Consider the following 26,174-nt stretch of genomic DNA (forward strand, 5'->3'; position numbering starts at 1 on the left):
TGACTTTTTAGAGATGTCACTAATTGTCAAATTTTTATTCTTATATTAGTTATTCTCCTTGTTTATATTTATTTTACAAAATTTACAGATTATTATTTCTGATTAGTTTATTGCCTTTTTTGATAAAATCTATTAATTAAAAATGTTTCATCAATTTTTTGTCTACATTAAATAAATTCTAATAAATAGTAATATAATTCTAAATATATATTAATAATATACAAGCAATAACGAATGTATAAATAAATTTTATTATATTTAAATCCATTTTTACAACAAAAAAATATATCAAAAAAAATTAAATATATCAAAAATTATTATTTTCATTGTGTTGTAATAAAAAAATATGAACTTAATTTTTATTTCATATTCATATATTTTATCTATTATTCGTAACAATCAAAAAATCTGGATATAATTCAATATATATTATGTATGAGAACATTTATGAAATAACATATAATGAAATGATATATTAAAAAAATTATTTTTAAAATCTATTGATTTTACTAATTTTTGATTGAATTAAAAATACTAAAATGCTATGGAAATTATACCAAATATTCTAATTTTTTGCGGAATCATAATTTCAGAATATGAACACAAAGTCCTATTAAATGTTAGATTACTCTATATACATATATCTTATAATTCAATTTCAGAACAATATAATTTTATATAAGTATATAATTATTAAAATATAAATAATTTTTTTAAATTAATAAATTTTTTCTTATTATGAATTTAATGAAAATCTTAATGAAAATGCTTTAAATAATATCATTAAATTATAATTTTCACACACTCAATGTTTGAAATAATTTATAAATTAAAAAATTAATTAATTAATTTTTTTTAACTAATTAAAGTAAATATATTTTTGTAAAATAATTCTTTTTGTATAACTTAATTTAAATTTAGTAAATCTATATAAATATTGTTATTGCATTTAATTATTATTATTAAATTTTTTTGATGCATTTCGATTATCTGTTATATATATATATATATATATATATATATAACATATATAATGTAATGATAAAAATGAAAATTTCGTTTTTAATTTATTTATCTTTACAATTTAATAATAATGATATATATAATGATAAATATATGATAATATAGTGCTATAAAATGTCATAATCTAAAGTAATTTTTTAGTCAGAATATACATACTATATTTATATTAACATGTTTGAGATAGAAAGAGAGAAATAGATAGAATAAAAAGACAAGAATAGAACTGGGTTTGGCAAGCGTGGTGATTTTACACCTACCTTTTAACCGGACCGTGGCTGATTGTATTGTATTCGTTTTACGATACGTATCATGCTTGGCCCAGGTGGTTTCCCTAAGAAAAGTGTATTTCTATTTTACATATTATTGCAACACTTCATCATTGCTGTGACAAATTTATTTAATATTCTGTACAATCGAAGCTAGTTCTCAATAGTTTTAGATATCAGAAATATGAGATTACGAATAGTTGTGATATGTGTGTCGTAAAATTAGAACGTGTTACAATCTACTAGTTTTTCACTTTTTACAGTTATGCATTTTTTAAAAAATTATAAATTTTTAAAAATGACTTAAACAGAGACTTTAAGAATGACTTAAATAAATCACGATCACCAGTTTCAATGCGCGATGCTGAATATTATATTATGTTGGATATGTTGGCTGTTTTGGGCGGGTCTTCCGATAATTACAGCCTATCCCGTATCATCGTCTATACGAACAGGTACAATAATTGTATATTCAATATTTATTTTGATAATATGTTATTAATGATAGGTTATTTTGCTTTTAATTTATCATATATTTTAGATTTATCATATAACCATACTTCATCAAAATGGGAACAATACTGGATACAATATACTCTTGGTCTTTTAAGTGTGACAGCTACAGCATTTACTTTAGTTGGCTGTCTTTGTTGTCGAAGACCTAGAAGACCTAAAGGATTTCAAGTAATTAATTGTCATTTTTATATTACATATAAGAAATAGAAATCCTTTAATTAAAGTTTTTTATTATCTAAATAATAATTTATTCGTTACTAATTATAGGACAAAGCAGAAAAATGCAGTCAGGTAAAATTAATATCACAAATTTTTTTAAAGATTTAACGTTAATTAATTTGTAAATTTTAGTAAAAATTAATAAGAATATCAATTTTTTTATCTAAGTATTTGAAATATTATTGCAATTTTGAAAGCAGTTTTGAACATAAAATTTTTTTTTATATTTTTTTTCTTTTACATATTTATATATATTATTAATTAATTATTATTAAAAAGTAATAATAATTTATATAAATATATATTTATAAAAATAAATAATATATTATATATTATGAAAATATTTCATAATATTTATATGATTTATATTTTATTAATATAAGAAGAATAATTAATATATTTATTTATATTTAGTATATAATGTATATAATGTAGTAATATATTATATTTAGTATATAATAGTATATAATAATCATGTATATTACAAAAATATGTATATTATATATATTACAAAAAAATATTTTTTCTTTAAATATTTAAAATTAGTTGCATGTATATTTATAAATTATTATAGTATATGTAGTTTAATATATTAAACTATATAAAGTATTGTAGTAATATAGTTTAATATATTTTAATTTTTTTTAAACTTTATTTTTAATTTTCCATAAAAGTATTTGAAAAATGTAAATGTGATTTTTTGTTATAGGAATTCAAAGATGGAAACAATATTGGTCAAGAATTAGTATTTGAACATTCTTTTGAAGGTTTGGAGTTAAATGTTCCACATATGTTAGCTATTTCAGAAAGAGTACAATTTGATCCTTTACCTGTAGAACATATTATATCTGGTCCTAAAAATATTTTAAAACCAAAGCCATTACCTTTATCATCATTATTTTTTGAAAAACATGATTCTGATTCTAATACTCTGCCAGAATATTGTCGTGAATGGTTTGATGCAAAAGATTTATGTGTATCTAGAGAAAAATTAAAATATTTAAGAGAGATTGGTCATGGTTGGTTTGGAAAAGTTGTAGAAGGCCGTGCAGATTTAGAAGGACATAAAAGGACTTCCAAAAACGGTGGTGTTGTTGTGAGAATTCTTACAGAAGAAGCTACTATGAAAGAAAAAGCTTGGTTTCTTGGTGAAGCTACTCTATATTTGAAATTACATCATCAAAATATCTTAACTTTGATAGGTTTTTGTTTAGAAACTGATCCATATTTATTATTATTTGAATCATGTTCAGTGGGTGATCTTAAAAGTTTTTTGTTATCAAACCGTGATAAAAAATCTCAAGAAGCACTTAATAAAGAAAATATTCTAATTCGAATAGCATTAGATATTGCTGCTGGTTTAAAACATATGCATTGTAATGGATTTGTACATACAGATTTATCTGCTAGAAATTGCTTAGTAGCATCAGATTTATCAGCAAAACTGGGAGATTATGGAACTGGTGTAGAAAAATATCCTGAAGATTATTATGTAGTTGGAGATCGTGCATTACCTATTAGATGGTCAGCACCAGAAAGTGTAGAATGTACTGATACAACTATTGAAACTAGAGAAATTACATCTGAAGCAAATATGTGGAGTTATGCTATTTTTCTTTGGGAAATTATTACATGGGGAAATATACCATATCATGATAAAAGTGATGAACAAGTAATTCAAATGCTTTTACATTTAAAATCAAATCTTTCATCAAATGGTATACAAGTATTGCAAACATATTTAGAAAATTGTCCATCAAATATATATCAAGCAATTTATTTAAGTTTAAATTTAAATCCACAAAAAAGACCAAATCTGGATGAGGTAAAACAATTTCTTTTAAATGAACATATAGAATGCTTGGATTTTGAACAAAGATGGGAAAATTTACGAGTTAATGCTAAACATGTCCGAAGTGCAAGTTTGCAAGATCTTAGAGGAAGTATCGATTCAGATTATTGGACTACTATTGTTGATGATACACCACGTCAATCATCATTTCGACTTGGACCTAATGAATTAGTAAAAAATGTACCAAGTATTAAAAATATTATTCATCATGAATCAAGTTCTGAAACTGAGGAAGAAAGTTGGAAAGGACGAATTGAACAGGGAGTTTATACTGAAAAAGTAAAACAAAAATCTAAATCTGTTACTGATTTAATGGTTCTTGTACATATCGATTTTGATTCTGATGCAGAATTATCAATGGGAGCTCAAATCTCAGAAAAATATGCAAAAAAAAAATTACCTGCTACTGGTAGTGATAGTGATCTTAGACATAGTATTCATACAGATGAATTCGATGAAACATTAAGAAAATTACGGAATCCATTGCCAAATAATACTTCTAACAAAATCAGGATGTTAGATACTTCAGAAAAGCCAAAATTATTGACATTAACCATGGATCAAACTCAAACTCCAATTTTGAGATTATCTTTAAATAACAAAGAATTTGATACTACATCTATTGTAAATACAGTTACAGAAACACGTAATGACAAACATATATTAAGACTTCTATCAAAAGGAGATCCTAATCCTCCTCTTTTATGTTATGTACCTGATGATACATCTTCTGAAATATTAAAAAAAGATGATAAATCTCAATGTAACTTGTGTACATTTAAGCATGAAAATACTTTTTTTTCTAACAATTGTTCAATTAATTGTGGAACTAATGAAAATACTTTAGTTGATGTTGCACTTTGGAATCATGCATTAGATTCTGCTTTAGAAAAAAAAGTACCTGGTTTCTTAGATGAAGATGAATTTAACGAATATGCAGAATCTTTATTTAAACAAGAAAATAATATTACACCAGAATTAATTGTAACTATTGAATCAAATACTTTGCAATCTCAGAAACATTATAGACATAATCCAGATAAATTCTCCAATGAAGAAGATATAGACATGAATAGGAGATGTTTATCAAATGAAGATGAAGAAGAAAGAAAACAATTATCTACTCCTGATGATGAACAAAGTTCTGATTCTGGATTTAGAGATAAAGAATCTTATGAAGAAGAAGAAAATGTTTATGCTTTAATTCCATCAACTTCTACTAATGATTCTACAATAAATATACCAATATATAGTGAAGAAGAACAATTACAGATTTTATTTGAACTAGATACTATTCTTGATGCAGAATACTATGCAACACTTCCAGTATCTGAAAGAATGACAGAAAACTTATCTTCAAATAATCATGTAGAAAATAAAGTTATCTGTACAAATGAAGATGAATCTGATTCTATTCATACTGTAGATACTATAATTGAAATAGATAATAATGAAAATCTTACTTCCAATTTGCTAAAAAATGACATAAAGCCAATATTAAATAATGAACAGACAATTCAATCAGAAAATATTAAAATTAAAATTGAGGGAAATATTGAAATAAAAGATTTAAGTGATATTAATTTTTCTTCTCATCAAACAAATTTAAAACATTGTAATATTGAAACAAATATCAAATATTCTAAAGAACAAAAAGAATTAAAATATTTACAAAATAAAAATGAAAATGAAATTAAAAATAAAAACGAAATTGAAAATAGAAATGAAAATGATATAATTATTAATGCAAATAAGTATGGAAATGAAAATGAAAAGGAATTTAAAAATAAAGATGAAAATGAAATTGAAAATAAAAATGAATGTGAAATTGAAGACAGAAATAAAAATGAAAGTGTAAATACAAATAAATATGAAAATAATAAAAATGATATTAAAAATAAAATTGAAAATGAAAAAGAAATAGGAAAAATATATGAAAGTAAAAATAAAAAGGAAATAGAAAAAAAAAATGAAAATGAAATTGAAGATGAAGACAGTTCTACCATGAGTTTACATAGTGATAATTCTTATGTATCATTTGATATAGAAGAAGAATTTGTAACAGCAATTCGAAATGAACTTAGAGAAAAATTACCTTGTGCTCAGATGTCTGTTATAGAACCATTAGAAGCTCATGATGATGATAATCCTATATCTAGAGATATAGATAGCAAACATTGGGATGATGATGATAGTGAAGAATCTTCTAATCAAGGAGGAGTGGGTATTTCAATAAGGTATTTTAATTTTATAATAATAATATAATAATAATAATATATATTTTATTAATATTAAATATTAAATAATATTATTTCATATAGTAGTTATTATTTAAAAAACAAAATTTGAAAATTTATTATTTGTTATTTAGGTATAATGTATATGATTCTCCCCTTAGTCCAATTCAAGAAGAAAGAGAAAGTACCCTTACTTCTGAATCATTAATATCAAATTCTAGAGATACATCAATTGCTTCAAAAGAATCTGTTGCTTCAGATGATGTATTATTACTTGATACTCGAACAAATAAAATGATTTTATTAGAAGGATTAGGAGAAAAATTACAAGATGATGAACGAGATACAACTAATGGAGATTTGTCTGAGGAAGAAAATTTGGATTATAATTGTTCGATAGTTCGTTCTCGTGATGATAAATCGCATATTATAATTGCAAGTTGTGGAGCACCCTTACCAAGTCCAGAGGAGGAATCTAAATGGCAACAATTACCATCATCTTTTCCATTACCATTACCTTTGGAAGATGATTTAATGTCAACAAGTTTTGGAACAGATCATGGATGGGGCAGTCAGGATGAAGATGAAGAAGAAGAAGAGGAAGAAGAAGAAGAAGAGGATGAAAATAATAGTTCTAGTTCTGGAGAATTTGTTTGGAAAGTAAATATATTATAAATAAAAAAATTAAATTTATTAATAGAAATTAATAGAAATTATTTATTATTAAGAATTTATTTTTCATATATAATTAAATTCATATTATTAATTAAAATCATTTTATATATAGAGATACAATGAATCACATATGGAACAAGTTCAAACTCGAAGTTATTTAAATAGTAATGAAGGAGTAATATTAGATGCTGATGTTGAAGATGAAATAGATCTTGAAGAAGAAGGAGAAGATGAAGAAGAAGAAGAAGAAGAAGAAGAAGAAGAAGAAGAAGAAGAAGAAGAAGAAGAAGAAGAAGAAGAAGAAGAATTTACACCATCAGCTTGGAATGCAACATTAGCGCCTCATCGTTCTGCATTAAGATCTCCAGATAAAACATTAAAATCTGGTGTAAGTTTTATAATATTTACATTTTCATATTTTTTTAAATATAATAATTTATAGTTTTTTGTATTTATTTATTTCTGCTATCAGGATGAATCGGTGGGTATATTCTTATTTATATAGCAATATTCTTTGTACAATATATTATATTGTACAATATATATTATATTTAAATAAATTTTGTATAATTGTTAATTTTTTCAGGATCAAAAAAAAAGTGTGTGGTTTAAAAAACAACGTTATCATTGTGTATATGAATATCCTAAAGAAACTCTAGCTACAGAAACTCAAGGAGAATCAACTAATACTTGGGAATCTACTTCATATAGTGGTAAATTTATTTTTTTTCTCTTAAAAATAACAAAAATTATATTAAAATTGATTTATTATATATTATATATATGTATAATTTTTGTTTTGTTTAGATTGGGAGGAAATGATAGATGAACCACGTTTAGATTTGTATCCTCTTGATTATGACGATGCCCATCATTCTGGTATATTTTAATAATATATAGAATATCTATTATTAATTATATAATATATAATTATATTAATTAATTATATATATATAAAATATATAGGATGTTAATATAATATTTCATGTAATATTTATAATAGTTCATGTAATATTTTTTAAAAGTCGATTCTAGAGTACAAAACAAAAGTTGTTTATTTAAACAATTTATACAAAAATGTCAGTTATTAAATTAAAAATTAAAAATGTCAGTTAATAAATAAGCAATTTAAGTTCGTATTTCTTTTATTTAACATAAACTTAATAATATTTGCTTAAATAAATTGCTTATAATTTAATATAATTTAATAATAAAAATTTATATACATAAACTTTTCTTCATTTGATTTGAAATTAATTTTCAAAAATATTGAATATTGATATTCTATATATATACAGCAAAGGGAAAAAATATTTATATATTTTTAAAAAAAAAAGAGAATAATTTTTTTAAATGATTTTAACTTTTTTATAATATTAAAAAGAAAATGTTGTTATAGACAAATAATTAAAAATACTCAAATTCTCTTTTTTTTATTTTTAATCAATTTTTGTAGTAAATCTTTACATTTTTCAATATTTATAATTTTTTTATGTGTCAATCAATTTCAATGAAACTTTATGTATAATATAGTTATAATATATATATATATATATATATATATATATATATATGTGCATATGCATACAATTTACTTAAATCTATAAAAGGCATACTTTAAATTTTCATTATAAACTCGTATAACAAAAATCATGACAATTTTTTTTTCATAATATGTAATAAATTTCGATAATGTTAATAATAATTTAAAAAAAAATTTTTTATATTATTTTTATTATTTACTAAAATTAAACCTAAACTTAAATTAAACCTAAATTTAATCTTAATATTTCTCAAAAATTCAAATTTGTTCTAATTTTAAAAAAGTTATTCTATTTTAAAAAATATATGAATACTTTTTTCTCTTATTATATATTTTTAATGTATATTTTTGAAAAATTTTATTACTATTTTCTATTTATATCGTTAAATTTATTATATAAATATTTTGTTTATAGGAAATGAAGAGTTTTTTGTAAGCAGTTCAAATCGTCCATTTCAATTTCAAACTAGTGAAAGTAAATATGTAAGTCAATTTTTTCCTGGTGCATCTACGTCAATGAATGAAGAACGAGATGAAGATGGTGATCAACAAGGAATACCACAAAATGGAATAGAATTGTTAAATGATTGTAGTCAAAATCAACAATATCAATTAGGAGAATTAAGGCATACTAGAGATCGCTTGAAATTGAATTTATCTACAACTGGTCCATCTTTTGTTTCTACCAAACAAATGAAAGAAGATAATGTAAAACAATTGCATGAAAGAGAAAACATGTTAGAATTCTCGCAAAATATAAACTTAACAGAGGACCAACATATGCTATCAAATTGTTTGAATTACAATATGTTACCAACGGTGCCTCCCAAAAACATTCAAGAAAAAAAAAAACTTAATTCGATTTCTTCAAAAAGTGCCCAATGTGATACTCAAGAAAAGATTGAGTCTATTGACAAGTGTAGTGTTTTAACTCATGACATATTTCAAAGACGTTAATAAAATGTTAAAAATATAATTTAGCTGAAGTCCGTCCGAATTAATTTTGTTGCAAAAGTACAGTGATTATTCAACGAATTCACAATTATAAATTACTATTAAATGAATCTCGAATTATTGTACATAATATGTAACAAATTTTTATTGTGGCTAAAATGTAATCGATTGTCTATAATGTTATATTAAATTTTGATTTATTGTATAGAAATAATAATACAAATAGAGCTTAATATTAATATAATTTTTTATATAATTAGCTTCATGATGATAAAAAAATATGAAAGAAGACAATCGATTTTTAAAAGCTACAACTATTAAATAATTTCATTTCATATTGTAAATATTTATTGAATTCATTCAGTACATAATTGTTATCAGAAAAGTAAAATTTGCGTAAGTTATTAATGTTATTATTTTCATTATTTTTATTGATATATAATAATTATTATATTAATTTTTAACTATTATTATTTTTAAATAACGTATATTTTTTCGATCTATTTTTATTAAAATTATATTAATAGAAAACAGCTCTCTATTCTAAAAGTATTATAATGTCAATCAATGGACGGTACTATAATTAAGTCTTAATTTTTAGCAAAAAGTGTATAGTAATTAATGCACAAATAATTTGTTATAAATATGTATTGTATTATTATTTTTACTAGAACTGTGATGGGCACAATTTGTGCATTTTTATTTCAGTTAATTTAGTAAATCAAATTAGTGAAATTACAAATTTCATGTAAGTAGCACAGAAAAGATGCTGCCGAACTCTATTACATTCTATTTCCAATAAATTTAAATATTCTTGAACGATTTCTCACACATAGTTTATCTTTAATTTTTAATATTCAAATAATTTTTTATGGAATAATATTATATGAAATGTAAATGCACAAAAAAAATGTTTATTATAAAAATATGGCATTAACTATTAAATTTATAATATTTATTTGAATATAAAAACGAAAAACAATAATGATATGTTAATAATTATAATTTTTACAAAATTTTCAATATAATTATGGCAAAATATAACGGCAGAATAGATTAGACTAATATAAAAAAAAATATTTAAAAATATAAATAATATCAACATATTTGATATTTACATTGATATATAATTTAATTAATATATGTGGAATCATAAATGTTATGTACTATTAATAATACTGCATTTATTGTGCAGTTTTACTACCATTATAATTATTATTATCATTATTGATAATGCTAATTCCGTGCTCATTATAATAGAATATTATAGAGAACAATTAATATATTGTTATACAAAGCAGACATTGATTTAAAAATGTGTTTCATTGTTTTTATTTCCTATTCCGTTATGACACATTTATAGGAAATATTTTAATTTTATGTATTTCAATTAACTTTATTAATTTATGTTAGCAGAAAATGATAAAAATTTGATATATTGAATAAAATTCAAATAAAATAATTAATTTATTCAAATTTTATAGATAAAGAAAATTTAAAATTTTATTATAAATATTTTATTTATAATAATTATTTTTATAAAATGTTTGTATAATATTATTTTATGTTTGTATATTATTAAAAGTTTATATGTGACGTTGACGATTACGCCATAAAATAATAAGTCCTTGATAATCTGCAGAAGCAAGAAGAGATTCATCAAAATTAAAGGATAAAGCAATTGTAGGTGTTGCATGACCTTGAAGTCGATTAATTTTTGCTGCTTTGCCCTTTCTTGCTGAATCTAAGAGATGTATTGTACCATCCTCAGAACCAGTAGCTATTAAACATGTTTCCATTTGTGGGCAAAATGTCGATTTCACAAAATATTGTCTATAAAAAATTTATAAATTATATTTTGTTATAATTTTAAAATTATTGTGTATCAAAAATTTATAATAATATTTAATTATAAATTACTTATGTTTTATAGGATATTTTGTCCACAAAGATAGAGAACCTTGATTATCAATAATATGATATAATAATACTATATTACAAGCACTGCTCACTAAAAGTGCTGGCCATGGAGCATCTTTTGAAAGCCATGAACGCCAAGAAAGGCTACTTATCATTCCACCAATTTCTTGTACTCTTTTTAATTTTGTTAATCGACCTGATCCTGGTTCTAATTGAAATGACATGATAATTCCTCTATCATTTCCAACCCATATTACTGAACCACCACTACCTTCACAAGTTAATGATAGAATCTAAAACAAATGTTTTTCTTTTCATTCATTTAAAATTAAATGTTTATTTTTAGATACAAAAATTATTATTTATTAATAAATTTATTATATTATTTATTAATATTTATTATTAATTAAAAATTATTATATGAATTCTTTAAAATATTTTTAAAAACATTGAATAATACAGAATTATTGGTATCAAATGCATTTTATTATACAAATTATTTATTTTTGACAAATTTTATAAGATAAGAGAATAAAAAATATATTTATCTTATATATTTTTAAAATGTTTAAAAACTTAAAAATTTCGCAAAACTTAACAAATCTGTTTAGAAAAGAAATATTTTATCAAAAATATATTGTGAGTTTTAAAATTATTTTGAAATATAATTTTATAATTTGATTTATAATTTGATTTATTCTATTTTTAAATCTTATTATATATATACAGGATGTCCTGAATTTAAATATCAAAACTTCAAGAGCATAGGGAATCAATAAATTATTAAAGAATGTGCTTTAAAGATTTACTTGTTTTGCAATTTTTGAAAAATAAGAAAAGAAAGATTTTCTATTTTTCTATTTACTTATTGATATTTATATATCTGTGATATTTCTATTTACTGACTTATTATTATTCAAAATGACTTTTTCTGGTAATGCAAACAATATACTAATATTAATTAATATTAATTATAAATGTAAATAAAACTATTAAATATTCTGGTGTAATCTATAATATATTGCTACAATTTTTTTCTCTTTTATCTTTTTAATCTTTTAATCTTTTGAATTAATTGACATTAAATAAATTTTCTCCTTTAAAGTTTTTTATATAAAAAAAATCCATGGATCTGTTAAATGATTAATATTTATAAGATGTTATTTCTTCAATCCATTATTATAAGTAATTTCTGTTAAACTAGACTCGAACAATTCTGCCAAAATAAATTGATCAATCATCCAATTGAAATCACAATTTTTTACAATGTCAAGAATAAGATGAAATTTTCATCTGAACTTATAAAATTATAAATAGAAATATCATGAATATATAAGTGTTAATAAAAAAATAGAAAAAAAAGTTTATTTTTTTGTACGATTTTCTTCGAAACAAGCAAATTTTTAAAACACTTTTTTTTTTATCAATCCCTTATATCAAAATTTTGATATTTAGAATATTAGATTATATATTATTAAAAATTTTAAAAACTAACTTTTCCACCAATTTTGCAAGAACCATTGCGAGTATATATACCAGTAGATATATTTAAAATTTGTACAAGTCCCTGAGAATTGCCAGCAACAACTAAATTATTATTTATAGGTATAAATCCACAACACAAAACTTCTGCTTGCTGTTGATCATTAACAACTCTTAAACAAGTTGGATTGTTTTCTATATCCAAAACATTCCAAAGTCTTATTGTAGCATCCAAAGAAGATGAAACTATAAGATCATTACTGATACTCCAGTCTAATGAAGTAACACCTTTTTTATGACCTTCCAGTAAGACTATTACTTTTGGAGGAATACTAATGACATCACATATAGATAATGAACCATCTAATGATGCACAACATAGCTTTGATCTATCATTATTTGCAAATTTAAGCATCATTACTGGTGCATTGTGTTGATCAAAAACATGATGCACTCCATCAAATGCAAAACTTTCTGCAATAGATTTTCGTTGTATGTTATAAAGTTTTGTTTTAATTTCTGATTTTTCTTCTTCTGTTGTATAATTATTAAAACTATTTTGTTCTAAATTTTCGCCATAACGTAGAAATAATAATCTCGCTCTCAATCTAAAATAATTTTCTCTAATTTTTGAATTTTTACTGAACTTTTCTTTCAATAATTGATTTCTGCGACGAATATAAAGCATTCCTGTAATTATATTATTTTTTAAATTTATATAATGCAATAAATTGTATCACATATATGTACAAACCTAAAGTGGGTAATTTGTTTACACGTTGTGCATTGTATTTAGCATCAAGAGCAAAAACTTGTTGATGCCACATAGTAACCATTTTATATGTATTTTATATTATAGAAATTCAATATCAAGTATTAATTAATTTATTAAAAAGAAAATTTTATTTGTTAAAATTTAACGTTACATAAACATCGATATCTAACCTATTAAATCTTTGATCTGTAAAAAATGTAAAGATACAAATGTTTAAAAAATATTTGTACCATTTATTCTTTTTTACATTATTCCCTCTTTCTTTATTTATAACTTGAAAACACTGTTTGATTTTTGATATTGATTTTTATTTCTATTAATATATTTTAAGAAAATTTTATCAATTAATAATTAATTAATAAGTTTTTACTTATGATATATTACTAAATTGATACTTAACATTCATACTTAACATTTTTTTTAAATATAATATATTCAAAAATTATTAAATTAATTTATTTTCATTTACTTTCATTTTTGATTGTTATATGAGTATATTTATATACTCTATACTATATATATAATTTTGTTTATTTACATATATTATATATATAAAATATTTATATGAATATAAATTAATTCATATTAAATTTTTTATTAAATTTTGAGCTGTTTCAATATCAAAATATTTTTATATATTTTTATAAATATAAATAAAAATTAAAACAAATTATTTATTTACATAAATAAAATTATTCTGTAAAAATTGCTATTATTATTACAAAATATAATATATAATATAAATATATAATATAAACTAATTTATTTTGCAATTGAAATTTTAAAATTTATTTTTATTTATATTTCTTAATAAGTAAATAAGTTAATGAAATAAGTTAAATTTAAATAATTTAAATTTATTAATTTGTATATGAATTAATTTTATAATTAATATTAAAAATTTTAAATATTGTTAATTATTTTATAAAAAAAATTAATTTTATAATTAATTTTGTAAAATTTCAAACTTTTAAAATTATTTATATAAATAATTAAAGAATTTAAAAAATTTTTCATAATATTATTTCAAAAATTATAGAGCAATTATAAAATTAAAATATTTTACACATTTATATTGTATAAATATCACAGAGTTCCTTTTAATACATTTATTTTTAGATATTCATATTTATTACACAGTAGTAGCTATTTTTTTTTATTAATTATAGAATAGCATTAATTGTGCGATGCATTTTATATTTTCATTTGGTAAGTTATTATTTAATAAAAACATAAAAGATATTACTATTTAGTCATAAGGAACTGTTTTATTTAAATTTTTAAATATATTCATATTTTTTCATTTTCTGATATATTTTGTATTTTCTTCTATTTTCTTATTATATATTACATTTGATATATTTGATATATTTCATTTGATAAACTTATAAAGAGAAAAATGTTCAAAAATATACATTAAATATAAAAAAAAATATTTGTATTGATTTTTTAAATTAGTAATCCTTGAAATAATTATATTCATTTAAATATATAATTATTTGAAATATATAAAAATGTTTTAAAAATATGGAATTCAATATGTATATAAAAAGATAATAAAATATAAGAAATATATATAATATATAAATTATTTGCTAACTTATAAAAATATTTGTGTAATTAACATAAATATTCTAATATATTTCTAATTTTTAATGTTTTACATAAGTACTTTACATAAGCTAAAATATTTTTAAAAAATTTGTTATGCTTGAAAAAGAAATAAAATATTTATTTAAAATATTAATTAATAACTTTAAATTGAATCATATATATATATATATATATATATATATATATATATATATATATATATGTATATGTAATAAATAATGTTTCTTAAAGAAAAATTTCTTTAAAGATAATATGTTTAATATGTAAATTTAAATTTATTAACTTTTTTCAAACAATAAACTTAATTTCTAAATTAATTTCAAAATTAAATGATAAATTCAAATTTTAACGATAACATTTAAAATTATACATATGACACATGATATTCTAATGATAATTATTTAAAATTATACATATATTTCAAAAGCATTTTTTGTATAGCACAATATTTTATAGTCATTAAGTCATTAGCGTTATACAATACAGTTTTGAAATATCCTATATAGTTAGGATGATAGAATAATCTGTTTCCAGAAATCATTTAGTTGACGAAATTGATCATTATGTTAATAATTTATGATTATAGATTTACATTTTTATTGTTCTTCTAGAGAGAACTATTCTACACTTGGTCTCCCATGACTCTCAAACCATCCTATCCATATGTATATATGTATAATGCAATTGCTAACAAGATATTACTTACAATTTATTACTTATTTACTTTTTTTGTGTTAGTAGTATTTCGAATAATTTTTCGGTAAAATAATTTATTCCGAAAAGTATGATACACATGCTGAATTATAAGGATTTCAACAGCATCTCGTGTAAATACTTTATTCACGTCATATCTTCATTCGTTTAGTTCTTAATGATAGGAATTATTTGTCATGATTGCTATACACAATGTAAAAATGTATGTTTTCTGAAGTGACTCGTGCTCGTCTTCTAAACTGACTTTTTCTGATTATTTTATAACTGTACAATATGTTATTAATCAGCATAAATAATTTAATAGTACGAATATTGTTTTACCAGACGGAATCGGTAATTACACTTTTCTCTTTATTATAATCTAATTAAAATAATACAAGTCATTATGAATACTTATTAGCGGTACACTAACATTGACATTTTTTGTTACATTTAAAACTTATTTTAGTATCAAATTTAAAAAATGCAAATAGTGCAGGTTATTCTTGTTATATATTTAAATGAAATCAATATGTAATGTTTAATATATACTTATTCAATATTCAATACTCAATATTTTGATCAACTAAAATTCGATTTTATTTATGTATTAACAAATATTACAATTTTTAAGCAGATCCTAAAAATGAGTATGAATCAAAAGCAAAAAGTAAAAAAAAAAAAAAAATTGAAAAAATTATGAATTAGCCACATAAGATATATTATTTGGACTATATATTTTGTAAACATCAAATAGAATGTCATAATATTTGTTTCAATTTTCTTCTATATTCGAAGAATTTCTTATTTCTTATATAATAAATTTCAGAAATGTAGTTTTAAAGCTGTCATAACTATTTAATAATTATAAATTATTTGTTGACAAATTAATTTTTTATCTTTTTAGATGTATCATATTTAATAATATAATTATTATTCCAAAAATTCCAAATATTCCATTTGAATCTCTTTGAAAACTATAAATTTGAAAAGGATAAAATAATATTCTGCAAACAAAAACTTTAAAACTGTAATTAAACTAAAACATCACCTATTACTTCTTAGAATATAAATTACATAGATGATATAGAATAATTAGTAAAAGTTAATATATGAATAAGGATAAGGTATGTTTTAGATAATACAACTTACAGTATGAAAGGATTGTAGAAAGTTATGTGAGAAGTTCCTGCAAAAAGCAGATGTTTGAATTCTATTATTTGAATTTTATTCAAGGCACCACAAGAAAATTATTGAATTCTGCTTGTTTTTTCTAGTATTTTGTGGCACTGTTTAATCTGCAACGCCGCTTTTTATAAACATAAGATATATTAAATAAGTACCGCTCTCATTTTGAAATCAATGTTCCTTGAAAACATGGTATGACGGTATCTTCTTTTTGGTTTAATAGCTTTTTGTTAATAAAATATAACGTTCATAAATTCTGGTAACTAAAAGAAATGCAAGGCAACCAAATCAAATATATATATATATATATATATATATACATACATATATACATACATATATATATATATATATATATATGGGTGCGCGCAAGAATGCGAAACTAGTGCGATTATACATTCATTTTTAAATACCAAAAGTGACAACATTATGATGATTATAACTTTATATACCTGATGTTCCATGGTTAAATACATACAATAATTGTAATTTACATAGCATAGTTTTACGTTTCATCACGAACGGGGTGCTTTGTTTTCATGTAAAGAAGCACTTTAGATGTTAACGAGTCGAAATGCCTACGTCATACAAAAAAACTGTCACCCTTTGTAGTCGATGCAGTATATATTCGCAATTGCACAGTAGTATACAGATAGGAGATCGGGAGTAAATTTAACAGTCAATTACTCTTCTAGATCATCTTTTCAATATTTCACACGAGAGCTACTCACAAATCTTGATTTTCTTTTTTTATAGCGTTTAATCACAATTAATTCTGCTGTTCTTCCTCTTCCTCTTCCTCTTCTTCTTCTTCTTCTTTTTCTTCTTCTTGAGAAATATGTATGATCATTCTTTTCACGATTTTACACGTTATAAACGCTATAAATTCATTTGGCACGAATGCGCCTTACATTTGGAAGAACTATGCAATTTTTTCATGTTGCATTTGATTATCTTTTCTTCTCTTTTGCATATTACATTTTTATTAAATTAAAGAAATATATATATGTATATTATATATATATATATATATATATACATATATATATATATATATATATTTGTATTATACACTCCAAAAACTTTTTAATACAATTAAAGAATTATGTATTATATAAATAGAATAACATGTTAAAAGATTTCTTTATAATCCAACTTAATATCTCAAGATATAAGAATACAGAAATTAATATGACTAATTAAAAAGAGTATAACATTTTTCTAACTAATTGCTATTAGATTTATGTGAAAAATATTATTACGCCATTAAACACAAAATCTTTAAAAATTGCTTAATCCTTCCATATTCTAAGTTTCATTTAATATTTTACATTAACTTGTATCCTATTAGAATTATTTAGTTTCACAAAAAAAAAAAAAAAAAAAAAAAAAAGAAAAAAAAGAAAAAAAAAAAAAAGAAAAAAAAAAAGAAAAAAAGAAAGAAAAAAAAGGAAAAAAGGAAAAAAAAAGAAAAAAAGAAAAGAAAAGAAAAGGAAAATCGTCTTATCTCGTGTTCTTTATATCATTTATGTCAATGTCCTTATTTCACACCACCGTGTATCACAATGGCGAAATGGTAGTTTGTCTAAAATGGTGCATTTTTATTTTTTTTCCTCTCTTTTTCCTTTCGCAGTCCAATTTTTTAATTACTTCCAGTCCAGTAACTGGGACTATAACCAGGTTTTGCTTGGGCTTTATTTTGGGAACTTGTATTAGACCTTTGGCCTGTACTACTACCACCATCTTGATGAAGTGGTTGGTGTAATTGATGAGGCATAGTTGGGATAAATAAATGTGGTGTTCCATATGCACCAGGTAAACCAGCATTTTGACTTCCAGTAAGACTAAATGGCGGAGGAGTTGCTGAGTGAAAAGTTTGTTTGTCGTAAGACTAAAATAACATTAAAGTATTATTACATTTTTCAAAAAATAATTTTTATAAAATTAATTGTATAGATACTTACATTCACTTTACTAAGTGCTACATGACTTTTTGCATACATAGTGGCGGTTATATCGGTTGCAGACGATCCACCAGTATTCGTATTTCCAGTAGATGTTCCGGTTTTACCAGTTTGTGTACTAGTGTAACTGCTTCCTGCACCTTTATATTCAGCAGAGGGACCAGCAGATGCTAATGCATCATAACTTGCACCAGCTCCATATCCAGATCCATAACTTCCTGGTTTAGCACTATATGCACCACTATTCGTACCCGCATTACCAGCAGTCGCTATCTGCTATAATAATTATAATAAATGAAAATCGAATTTTAGAATATATATATAAATAAAAATTTGTATTCTTTGATCAACTTACAGGATAAATAGCAGGAGTTCCATATTGAAAGCCACCTGGCATTATTCCACCACCATATGCAAAATATGCATATGTTGGAGGAAGTGTAGGATTCATCATTGGTTGCTGATGTTGTGTAGCAGTCTAAATAAATACCATAAATAAAAAAATTAAGATTTAAATATAATATGAATCTATTTTTTGATCAAATTAATATTTAAATATAGTAACATTACTTAAGCTGATTATATCTATTATATAATTTTATAAATTTCACCTGTTGTGACATAGTAGATGGAACTGGAGATGCATTGCTGTCATTTCTAGCGAACCTGGCATCACTAATACTGGTATAGGCTCCTTGTACACCTTGCACTCCTTGAACACCTTGTACACCAGAGAGTGCATCTCCTCGTCCCCCACCAAGACTGGTAGCAGGGCCAGTTGTCTGATAGCCCAAGGCCGCGTCATAGTAACCAGTAGTTGGCTGCAGGTTAGTCAGAAAGGCCAAACACAAAACTACATGCATACACTGTGTACTCCAAATACAAGAAGGCTAACTAATATCTAAATCTACGCGTACTAAGTTTGGGGCAAGAACATGTGGTTTGGTTGTATCTGTTTTAGATTTTTTTCAGTTTAAAATTCTTTTAGAATTTTTAATTTAAAATTAAAAACTTTTTATGTCTTAAAATATAACTTTACTTTTATGTCTTAAAATATAAGTTACTTTAATATAATTTATTTATAATATTAATGAATATATTAATATAATTCTTTCAATAACTTCTTTTTAAAATATAATACAACATAACCACTTGGAAATTACATTATATTTTTATATATTTTTAGATACGTAACATTATATAAATGAAATCAATTATAAAGAGAAAATATGATATAAAAACTACAATCAGTCTATGATCAAAATGGTATTGTATATTATCAATAAAAATTTTAATTTTAACATATTAATTTTTTTTTTATCTTTCCAAATTGATCACAAACGTCTTTTTTTTCTACTAATTAGTATTTCAAAAATCAAAATGTTTAAAAAAATTATTTAACATCTCACTATGAAAAAATATAACAAACTTTTTATGCCAACTTAAAGATATAAATAAGAAATTCATAATTTCTTTATATATATATATATATATATATATATATATATATATATATATATATAAATTGAAATAACGAGCAGTTACCAAGCATTAAAAAAATTATTACTTCAGCATTCTTTTTACTAAATAATCATGACATAAAATAGAATAACATGCTTCAGAGTAATATATTTGAAATATAATTTTTTTTTCAATTATGAATATTAATTATTATTTAAGAAATGTAATATTATAGTAGTACATTTGAAATATAATTTTTTTTCAATTATGAATATTAATTATTATTTAAGAAATGTAATATTATAATATCCGTTATGTAAAATAAAATGACATAAATTTTTTAAGTGTACATTACTCTAATGAAGCATTTTCAATGATATCAAGTACAAATTATTTTCAAAATTAATATATAAATAAGTTGTACTTGAATTTTAAGATTTAAAATTAAGTAATCAAATAATAACTGACCATATGCGGTATTCTTTGTTGCATAAGTTGTAATTCTTCATAACTATATACTGGTTGTTGAAATGCATAAGGTACACCTTGGCCCATAATATATTGGTGACTTAGCATTGGTGTCATACTACCAGCTGCACCACCTGTCATATTTCCACTTCCACTACTACCTGTTACTACACCACTCGATGTACTTTTCGGTACCGCTTTAGAAAACCCATTACAAAAGATTATTTTAAACTAACTATATAAATAATTTCATTAAATTTTTAATTTTATTTTAATTTTATTTACCATTAGAATTCGTTACTTTAGTTTGTGAACTATTTACGGAAGCAGAACTAAGACCTAATGTAGGTGCTGTTGTAGTTGCAAGAGAACTATTTGATGTTGTTGCATTACTATCATACTGAGAATCTTTTGTAGTATTATTGTTTAATTTATGATTGTGAGATGCTGTTTGTGGTTGACTGGCATATGTACCATATGCACTCGCATATACCTATAAATATAATTTATTAATTTTTAAATAATATTTGAATTTATTAAAAAAGATACTGACAGATTGTGCTGCACTTTGGTAAGCTCCAGATGTTTGAGTTATAGGTGAAGTAAATGTAGTAGCAGATGGTTGGTAAGCTTGTGGAGTTGATTGAAATGAAGATGATCCTTGATATCCACTTTGATAGCCTGTATTACTATTTGATACAGTATTTGTGGCTACAGATTGTGCTTGATATTGAGAAGTTGTAGTAGGTACGTATCCACTTGCAGATTGATATACCTATTTAACAAAATTATTTTGTAAAACTAAATAGTTTTAATATAATAGAATACAATAATTACCTGATTTGTAGTTGTTGGTTGATTATAACCCGAAGTTGCAGATGCAGATGCAGAAGGAGAAGCTTGACTAAAGGTTGACGTATTAGATTGAGGAAATGATGATGAAGAATTATAACTTGCTTGTGAAACAGTAGCTGTTGCAGAATAATTATTAGCACTCGTGCCTGACGCAGTTTGAAAAGATGATTGAGTAGATTGAGCATTTGTAGAATATGCATTATAAGTGCTTGGTGTTGCAGTAGGTGTTTGAAATGTTTTTTGAGATTGATAAGTTGTAGTTGTACCATAGGGAGGTGCATTTCCTGGTGAAACTTGTGAAGTAAAATCTTGTTTAGTTATATCTAAAGTTTGTCCAGTACTGCTACCACGAGCAGTGAATGTTTGAGCGTTTATCGAATGTTCACTTGATACTGGTAAGTTGTCGCTATTTGATAACTGTAAATAAATAATAATAATTATTCAATTATATTTAAAAATTAAAAAATAATAATTATTTTTATTTATATTTAAATATAATAAAATAACCATTTGCGAAGTAGTATTGAAAGGTGTTGTTGATGATGGTTGCGTTGTTTCAATATCCAAAGAACTATTTGTATTGGCAGTGTTTACAGTATTAGTAGAAGATACATCTACACCAGTTATTGTATTACTAGCTGAATTGTATTTTTCATTTGCAGAACCATCAAGAGAGCTTGAATCGCTACCAAATTCAAGTGCACCAAATTGGACATCAAGAAATCCAATGCCACTATTAACAGCATCTCCAGGCATTTCTACTGCACTAGATGGTATTTTTGATGGAGGTGGAACCCTTGGACGTTGTTTTGTCTGTCTTTGAGGCTAATATATTTAAAAAATATTTAAAAAATATTTAATAAAAAATACTTCATAGAATATATATTGTATTATATAAAATACATGCACATTATTTAATTACCTGATTAGATATCGAAGAGGAAAATGTATTTTGTCCAGCAGCTTTCAAATTTTCACTTGTTTGTTGAGTAAGTTGTGTTAAATACTGTGTTTGGGCAGCTGTTAGTACTCCACCACTTATAGCATTTGGTTGTTGTGATAACTGCATTGCTGGTAAACTTAATATAGGCTGTTGTTGCTGTGTTTGTTGCATTAAAGTTTGTTGCTGTATTGGTGGTATTTCTGACAATTTTGGTAATTCCTTATATATATATAAAAAAAAAAAAAATTTATATATAATATAATTAATAAAATTAGTATATAAAATAATATTACATACTTCCTGTTGTAGTAATGATAAATTTACATTCTGATTTGATTGTACTGTTTGTCGATCCTGAGTTTTAGATTCTTCTGTAGAAGATGCAGGTTCAGTTATAGAAGTGCTTGGTGTAAAAACTTTTGTATCTGCCAATGAACCTGTATACTCTTCATTATCCCAGTCTTCTGCAGAATCCAAATTATTCCATGCATCTATTCACATATTTTTAATATATGAGATAATTTTAAGTAATTTAAAATTTTGATGATCAAAATATATAAAAAAACTTACCCATTTTTGGTTCTTGAGTAGTTTGTTGTTCTTCATTACCTGTCCATGTATCAATTGATCGATTAAAACTATGAGTTGACGAAGCAGAAGATGGATCATTTCGATTGGCAAATGTTCGAGGACCAAGTCCTCTTCCTCCACCTCGTCCTCCTCGACCAGGTCTGCCTGGGCCACCTCTACCCCTTCTATTATAACTGCCGTCACGAACACCATCCTCCATATTTCTTTCATTTTCTTTATTTTCTCGACCACGCCCTAAATATTTTGAATGTGTTAATAATACATATTAATATCATTAATATTATATAATATTAAATATTCAATTTTTTTTTTAACATACATCCACGATTATCATGATTAGCACGACCTCGCATACGGGGAGGACCACCTCCTCGTTGATTACGCCTTTCATCCCAATCACCACTTTCATCTTGACCACCAGAAGTATCCATATTCTGTTTTGAACCACTAGGTTGACGAGGCTTCTTTTTTTTCACTTCCCATTCTGTTTTTACTCCTTCCAAAAGATCATTAACTGCACGATCCAAGTCTCCATCACTATCATGTAAAGCCATAACAACTTCGTCTTCTGACCGTCTAGTCATATCCATAACTTGCTTTATACGTTCTTTCAAAATAGGATCTTCACCACTACCCATTCTAGTATCAATGATTTGTGCATGCCGCATCTGAACAGTGTTTGGCTAAAACGCCATAGTTTTTAATAAAAAATTCTTTACAACATTAATATAAAATCAAAAGATAAAAAAAATAAAATATCTTTTTTTTTGTAATAATAATAGGCTATATTTACTGACCTGCATTTTTTCATGTTTTATTGAATCCGATGATTTAGTTTGATGATGATCTGATTTTCCATGTTGTTGTGATTTATTTTTATTGGTGCCTCTCCCACCGGAGGACACCGATTTGTTGCTTGAACTCATTGCCAACTAAAATCCCACACACCTATATCACTCACTTATCACACTATATACACTCTCTATTTACAGTCTGTAACAAAAGAAATAATTAATTGTGTATATTCAATATGACATAATATGAAAAACAAGTATTATATGGATTATAAATATATCTTTATTATTTGAAACTTAATTTTATTAATTGATTTAAATATAAAAAATCTGAAATGTTATTATAATGTATAATACATTGCAATAACAAAACATATAGTTTTATATTTAGTTCAAATTTAGTTTTATATTTGTTAAATTTTTTTAAATATTTAAATTCATTTTTATAATGAATTATAAATTTTTAATATTAATCAAATTTTATATTTTAAAAATTCATATTTAAGAGATTGTCATATATTTAACAATGTCTGTAAATGTTATAAAAGAAAATATTTTTTCTTTTATAAAAATATATGACAAAATTATAATTAGTAAATATTTACATGTAATATATAAAATAAAATAATTATTGATAAAATTAAATAGATTACTGATTTTAAATTATAAAACATAACTTATATTATAAATAAGAAATATATTTGAACTAGAAATGCATTAATTAATTAAAAACTTTTTAATATTTAAATAAAATTGACCTAGCAAAATACATTTTTAAATAAATATTAAAATAATTTTATTCTAAAGAAAAGAATTTAAAATAATCTTAATTATATATTAAGAATAAAACAAAATTATAAAAAATCACAGATTAAATTTTAATGTAAATACAAAAAATCATATAAATGCATAAATTAATATTTATAAAAAAAATAATTTATAATTTACTCATATAAGTTTTTCCATATATCATAGAAATTCTATTATCATGATTACTTATACATAATAATGCTTAATGAAATTAAATTATATAAAGAATTATTGAAAAAATAAAATACATATAAAATTTTATGAATTTTTGAATACCATCATTACCCAAAATCCTAATAATTATATTATAAATAGGCATTGAAAATAACCTATGTAAGAAAAACAATTGGTATATAAAAATATTTGTATGATTATAATATATATGAAGCACAATATTAAATCATAATTACGAAAATATGTATGAAGAAATTTATAATAAAAAATCGACATTAAGTGAACGTCTGCAAAATACAATTTTATTTCTACCTCATGAACAGAGATGAAAAGGTTAGGGTTGACTAATAACGATAAATATAAAATTAAGCGATTTAATAAGTATTTCTTAAAATAGTCACGTTTTTCCTAAAACGGTTGTCTAGAAGAAGAACGGATAACTAAGCGTCGGTGATATGCAGAATGATCTAAATCTTATCCACAAATTTTGTGAAATTCCCAAGGATCATGTTGTTCGATGCAAAGAATTAAATACACCGAAAAGATTCGTGTTTTTTTTTTGCAACATAGGAGATTTTAAAAGATGATGAAGTAGTTAAAAAAAAGCTAAATTTTGACGTGCGCGGTGAGAATATGACGAAGGAGGATTATCAGGCGCATCACAAAAAACACCTTGTCCGTTGTGTTGTTGTTTGTAAGCGAGTTGTGAAAATTCTTCAAATGGATGATAAAGAAATTGGCCGTGTAGAATGTTATACTCCTGAATCAGTATTACGACGTTGATGTAGAATATTTTCTGCAGACCATGTGCACGGTAGACGCCATTTCTGCTTTTGCGAAGAAGGCTTGTCAACCATCGCCGCGGTGGAGCATCGATAGATCTCCGTAAGACGATCGAGTCAAAGTATTTGCAAGTAACTCACAGTTATTATAAGCGTTGTTTGCGTACTCAAAGGACACGTCCGGAGTCAAAAACAAGCGAAATTCACGTCGCCTCGGCTTTTTCGGCCGTGGCGCGCGAAAAACCACGAAAAAAACAACGAATTTGTTCGTACCTGGTTAGTGCGCTCAAAACGCAGCTCGGTCACGTGACCACGGACCCCCCTCCCTGACTTGGCAGCACCACCTCTATACTTTATCAGGTTCCATAGCTAGCC

The 26,174-nt window shown here is 23.6% G+C and overlaps 3 protein-coding genes across 13 annotated transcripts; 1 reads left to right on the forward strand and 2 right to left on the reverse strand.

The window, feature by feature from the left end:
* The first annotated feature begins 1,157 nt into the window (after positions 1–1,157).
* LOC552061 (rho-associated protein kinase 2) lies at positions 1,158–9,518 on the forward strand. 2 transcript variants are annotated; one of them, XM_026441979.1, is made up of 10 exons: positions 1,158–1,744; positions 1,831–1,973; positions 2,073–2,096; positions 2,734–6,113; positions 6,248–6,773; positions 6,901–7,176; positions 7,261–7,269; positions 7,375–7,501; positions 7,596–7,667; positions 8,747–9,518. In XM_026441979.1, the coding sequence occupies exons 1-10, from the start codon at positions 1,651–1,653 to the stop codon at positions 9,286–9,288; spliced, it is 5,193 nt and encodes a 1,730-aa protein (XP_026297764.1). In that variant the 5' UTR covers positions 1,158–1,650; the 3' UTR covers positions 9,289–9,518. The 2 variants fall into 2 exon arrangements, with proteins under 2 accessions (XP_026297764.1, XP_026297765.1); XM_026441980.1 differs by lacking the exon at positions 7,261–7,269 and having other exon boundaries at positions 1,159–1,744.
* Positions 9,519–10,861: 1,343 nt separating this feature from the next.
* LOC412755 (WD repeat-containing protein 13) lies at positions 10,862–13,714 on the reverse strand. Its single transcript, XM_396208.7, has 4 exons — positions 13,442–13,714; positions 12,701–13,377; positions 11,206–11,498; positions 10,862–11,118 (listed from the first exon to the last, which is right to left on the reverse strand). The coding sequence occupies exons 1-4, from the start codon at positions 13,521–13,523 to the stop codon at positions 10,872–10,874; spliced, it is 1,299 nt and encodes a 432-aa protein (XP_396208.4). The 5' UTR covers positions 13,524–13,714; the 3' UTR covers positions 10,862–10,871.
* Positions 13,715–18,455: 4,741 nt separating this feature from the next.
* Positions 18,456–26,159, reverse strand: LOC413433 (protein lingerer). Of its 10 annotated transcripts, none has more exons than XM_026441631.1 (15): positions 26,073–26,159; positions 24,037–24,232; positions 23,559–23,907; positions 23,219–23,473; positions 22,946–23,139; positions 22,628–22,867; positions 22,213–22,530; positions 21,688–22,122; positions 21,404–21,625; positions 21,136–21,343; positions 20,851–21,047; positions 19,533–19,742; positions 19,277–19,399; positions 18,922–19,197; positions 18,456–18,848 (listed from the first exon to the last, which is right to left on the reverse strand). In XM_026441631.1, exons 2-15 carry the CDS (start codon positions 24,163–24,165, stop codon positions 18,600–18,602), a joined length of 3,405 nt encoding a protein of 1,134 aa, XP_026297416.1. In that variant the 5' UTR covers positions 24,166–24,232; positions 26,073–26,159; the 3' UTR covers positions 18,456–18,599. The 10 variants fall into 10 exon arrangements, with proteins under 10 accessions (XP_026297416.1, XP_026297418.1, XP_026297420.1 ...); XM_026441633.1 differs by having other exon boundaries at positions 22,946–23,112; positions 23,559–23,922; XM_026441635.1 differs by having other exon boundaries at positions 21,566–21,625; positions 23,559–23,922.
* Between the last annotated feature and the right edge of the window lie 15 nt (positions 26,160–26,174).

This window comes from Apis mellifera, linkage group LG7 (genome assembly GCF_003254395.2).
Source record: "Apis mellifera strain DH4 linkage group LG7, Amel_HAv3.1, whole genome shotgun sequence".
NCBI classification, from domain to species: Eukaryota; Metazoa; Arthropoda; class Insecta; order Hymenoptera; family Apidae; genus Apis; species Apis mellifera.

Excerpts from the sequence above, each read along its gene's own strand:
- LOC552061 (XM_026441979.1), top strand. The coding sequence starts at position 1,651 with ATGCTGAATATTATATTATGTTGGATATGTTGGCTGTTTTGGGCGGGT. Across the intron at positions 1,745-1,830 it reads ATCATCGTCTATACGAACAG|ATTTATCATATAACCATACT; the intron begins GTACAATAATTG and ends CATATATTTTAG. Across the intron at positions 2,097-2,733 it reads AAGCAGAAAAATGCAGTCAG|GAATTCAAAGATGGAAACAA; the intron begins GTAAAATTAATA and ends TTTTTGTTATAG.
- LOC412755 (XM_396208.7), bottom strand. The coding sequence starts at position 13,523 with ATGGTTACTATGTGGCATCAACAAGTTTTTGCTCTTGATGCTAAATAC. Across the intron at positions 13,378-13,441 it reads AAACAAATTACCCACTTTAG|GAATGCTTTATATTCGTCGC; the intron begins GTTTGTACATAT and ends ATATAATTACAG. Across the intron at positions 11,119-11,205 it reads AAATATCCTATAAAACATAA|ACAATATTTTGTGAAATCGA; the intron begins GTAATTTATAAT and ends AATTTTTTATAG.
- LOC413433 (XM_026441626.1), bottom strand. The coding sequence starts at position 24,165 with ATGAGTTCAAGCAACAAATCGGTGTCCTCCGGTGGGAGAGGCACCAAT. Across the intron at positions 23,923-24,036 it reads TAAAACATGAAAAAATGCAG|CCAAACACTGTTCAGATGCG; the intron begins GTCAGTAAATAT and ends ATGGCGTTTTAG. Across the intron at positions 19,198-19,276 it reads GAACTCCTGCTATTTATCCT|CAGATAGCGACTGCTGGTAA; the intron begins GTAAGTTGATCA and ends TAATTATTATAG.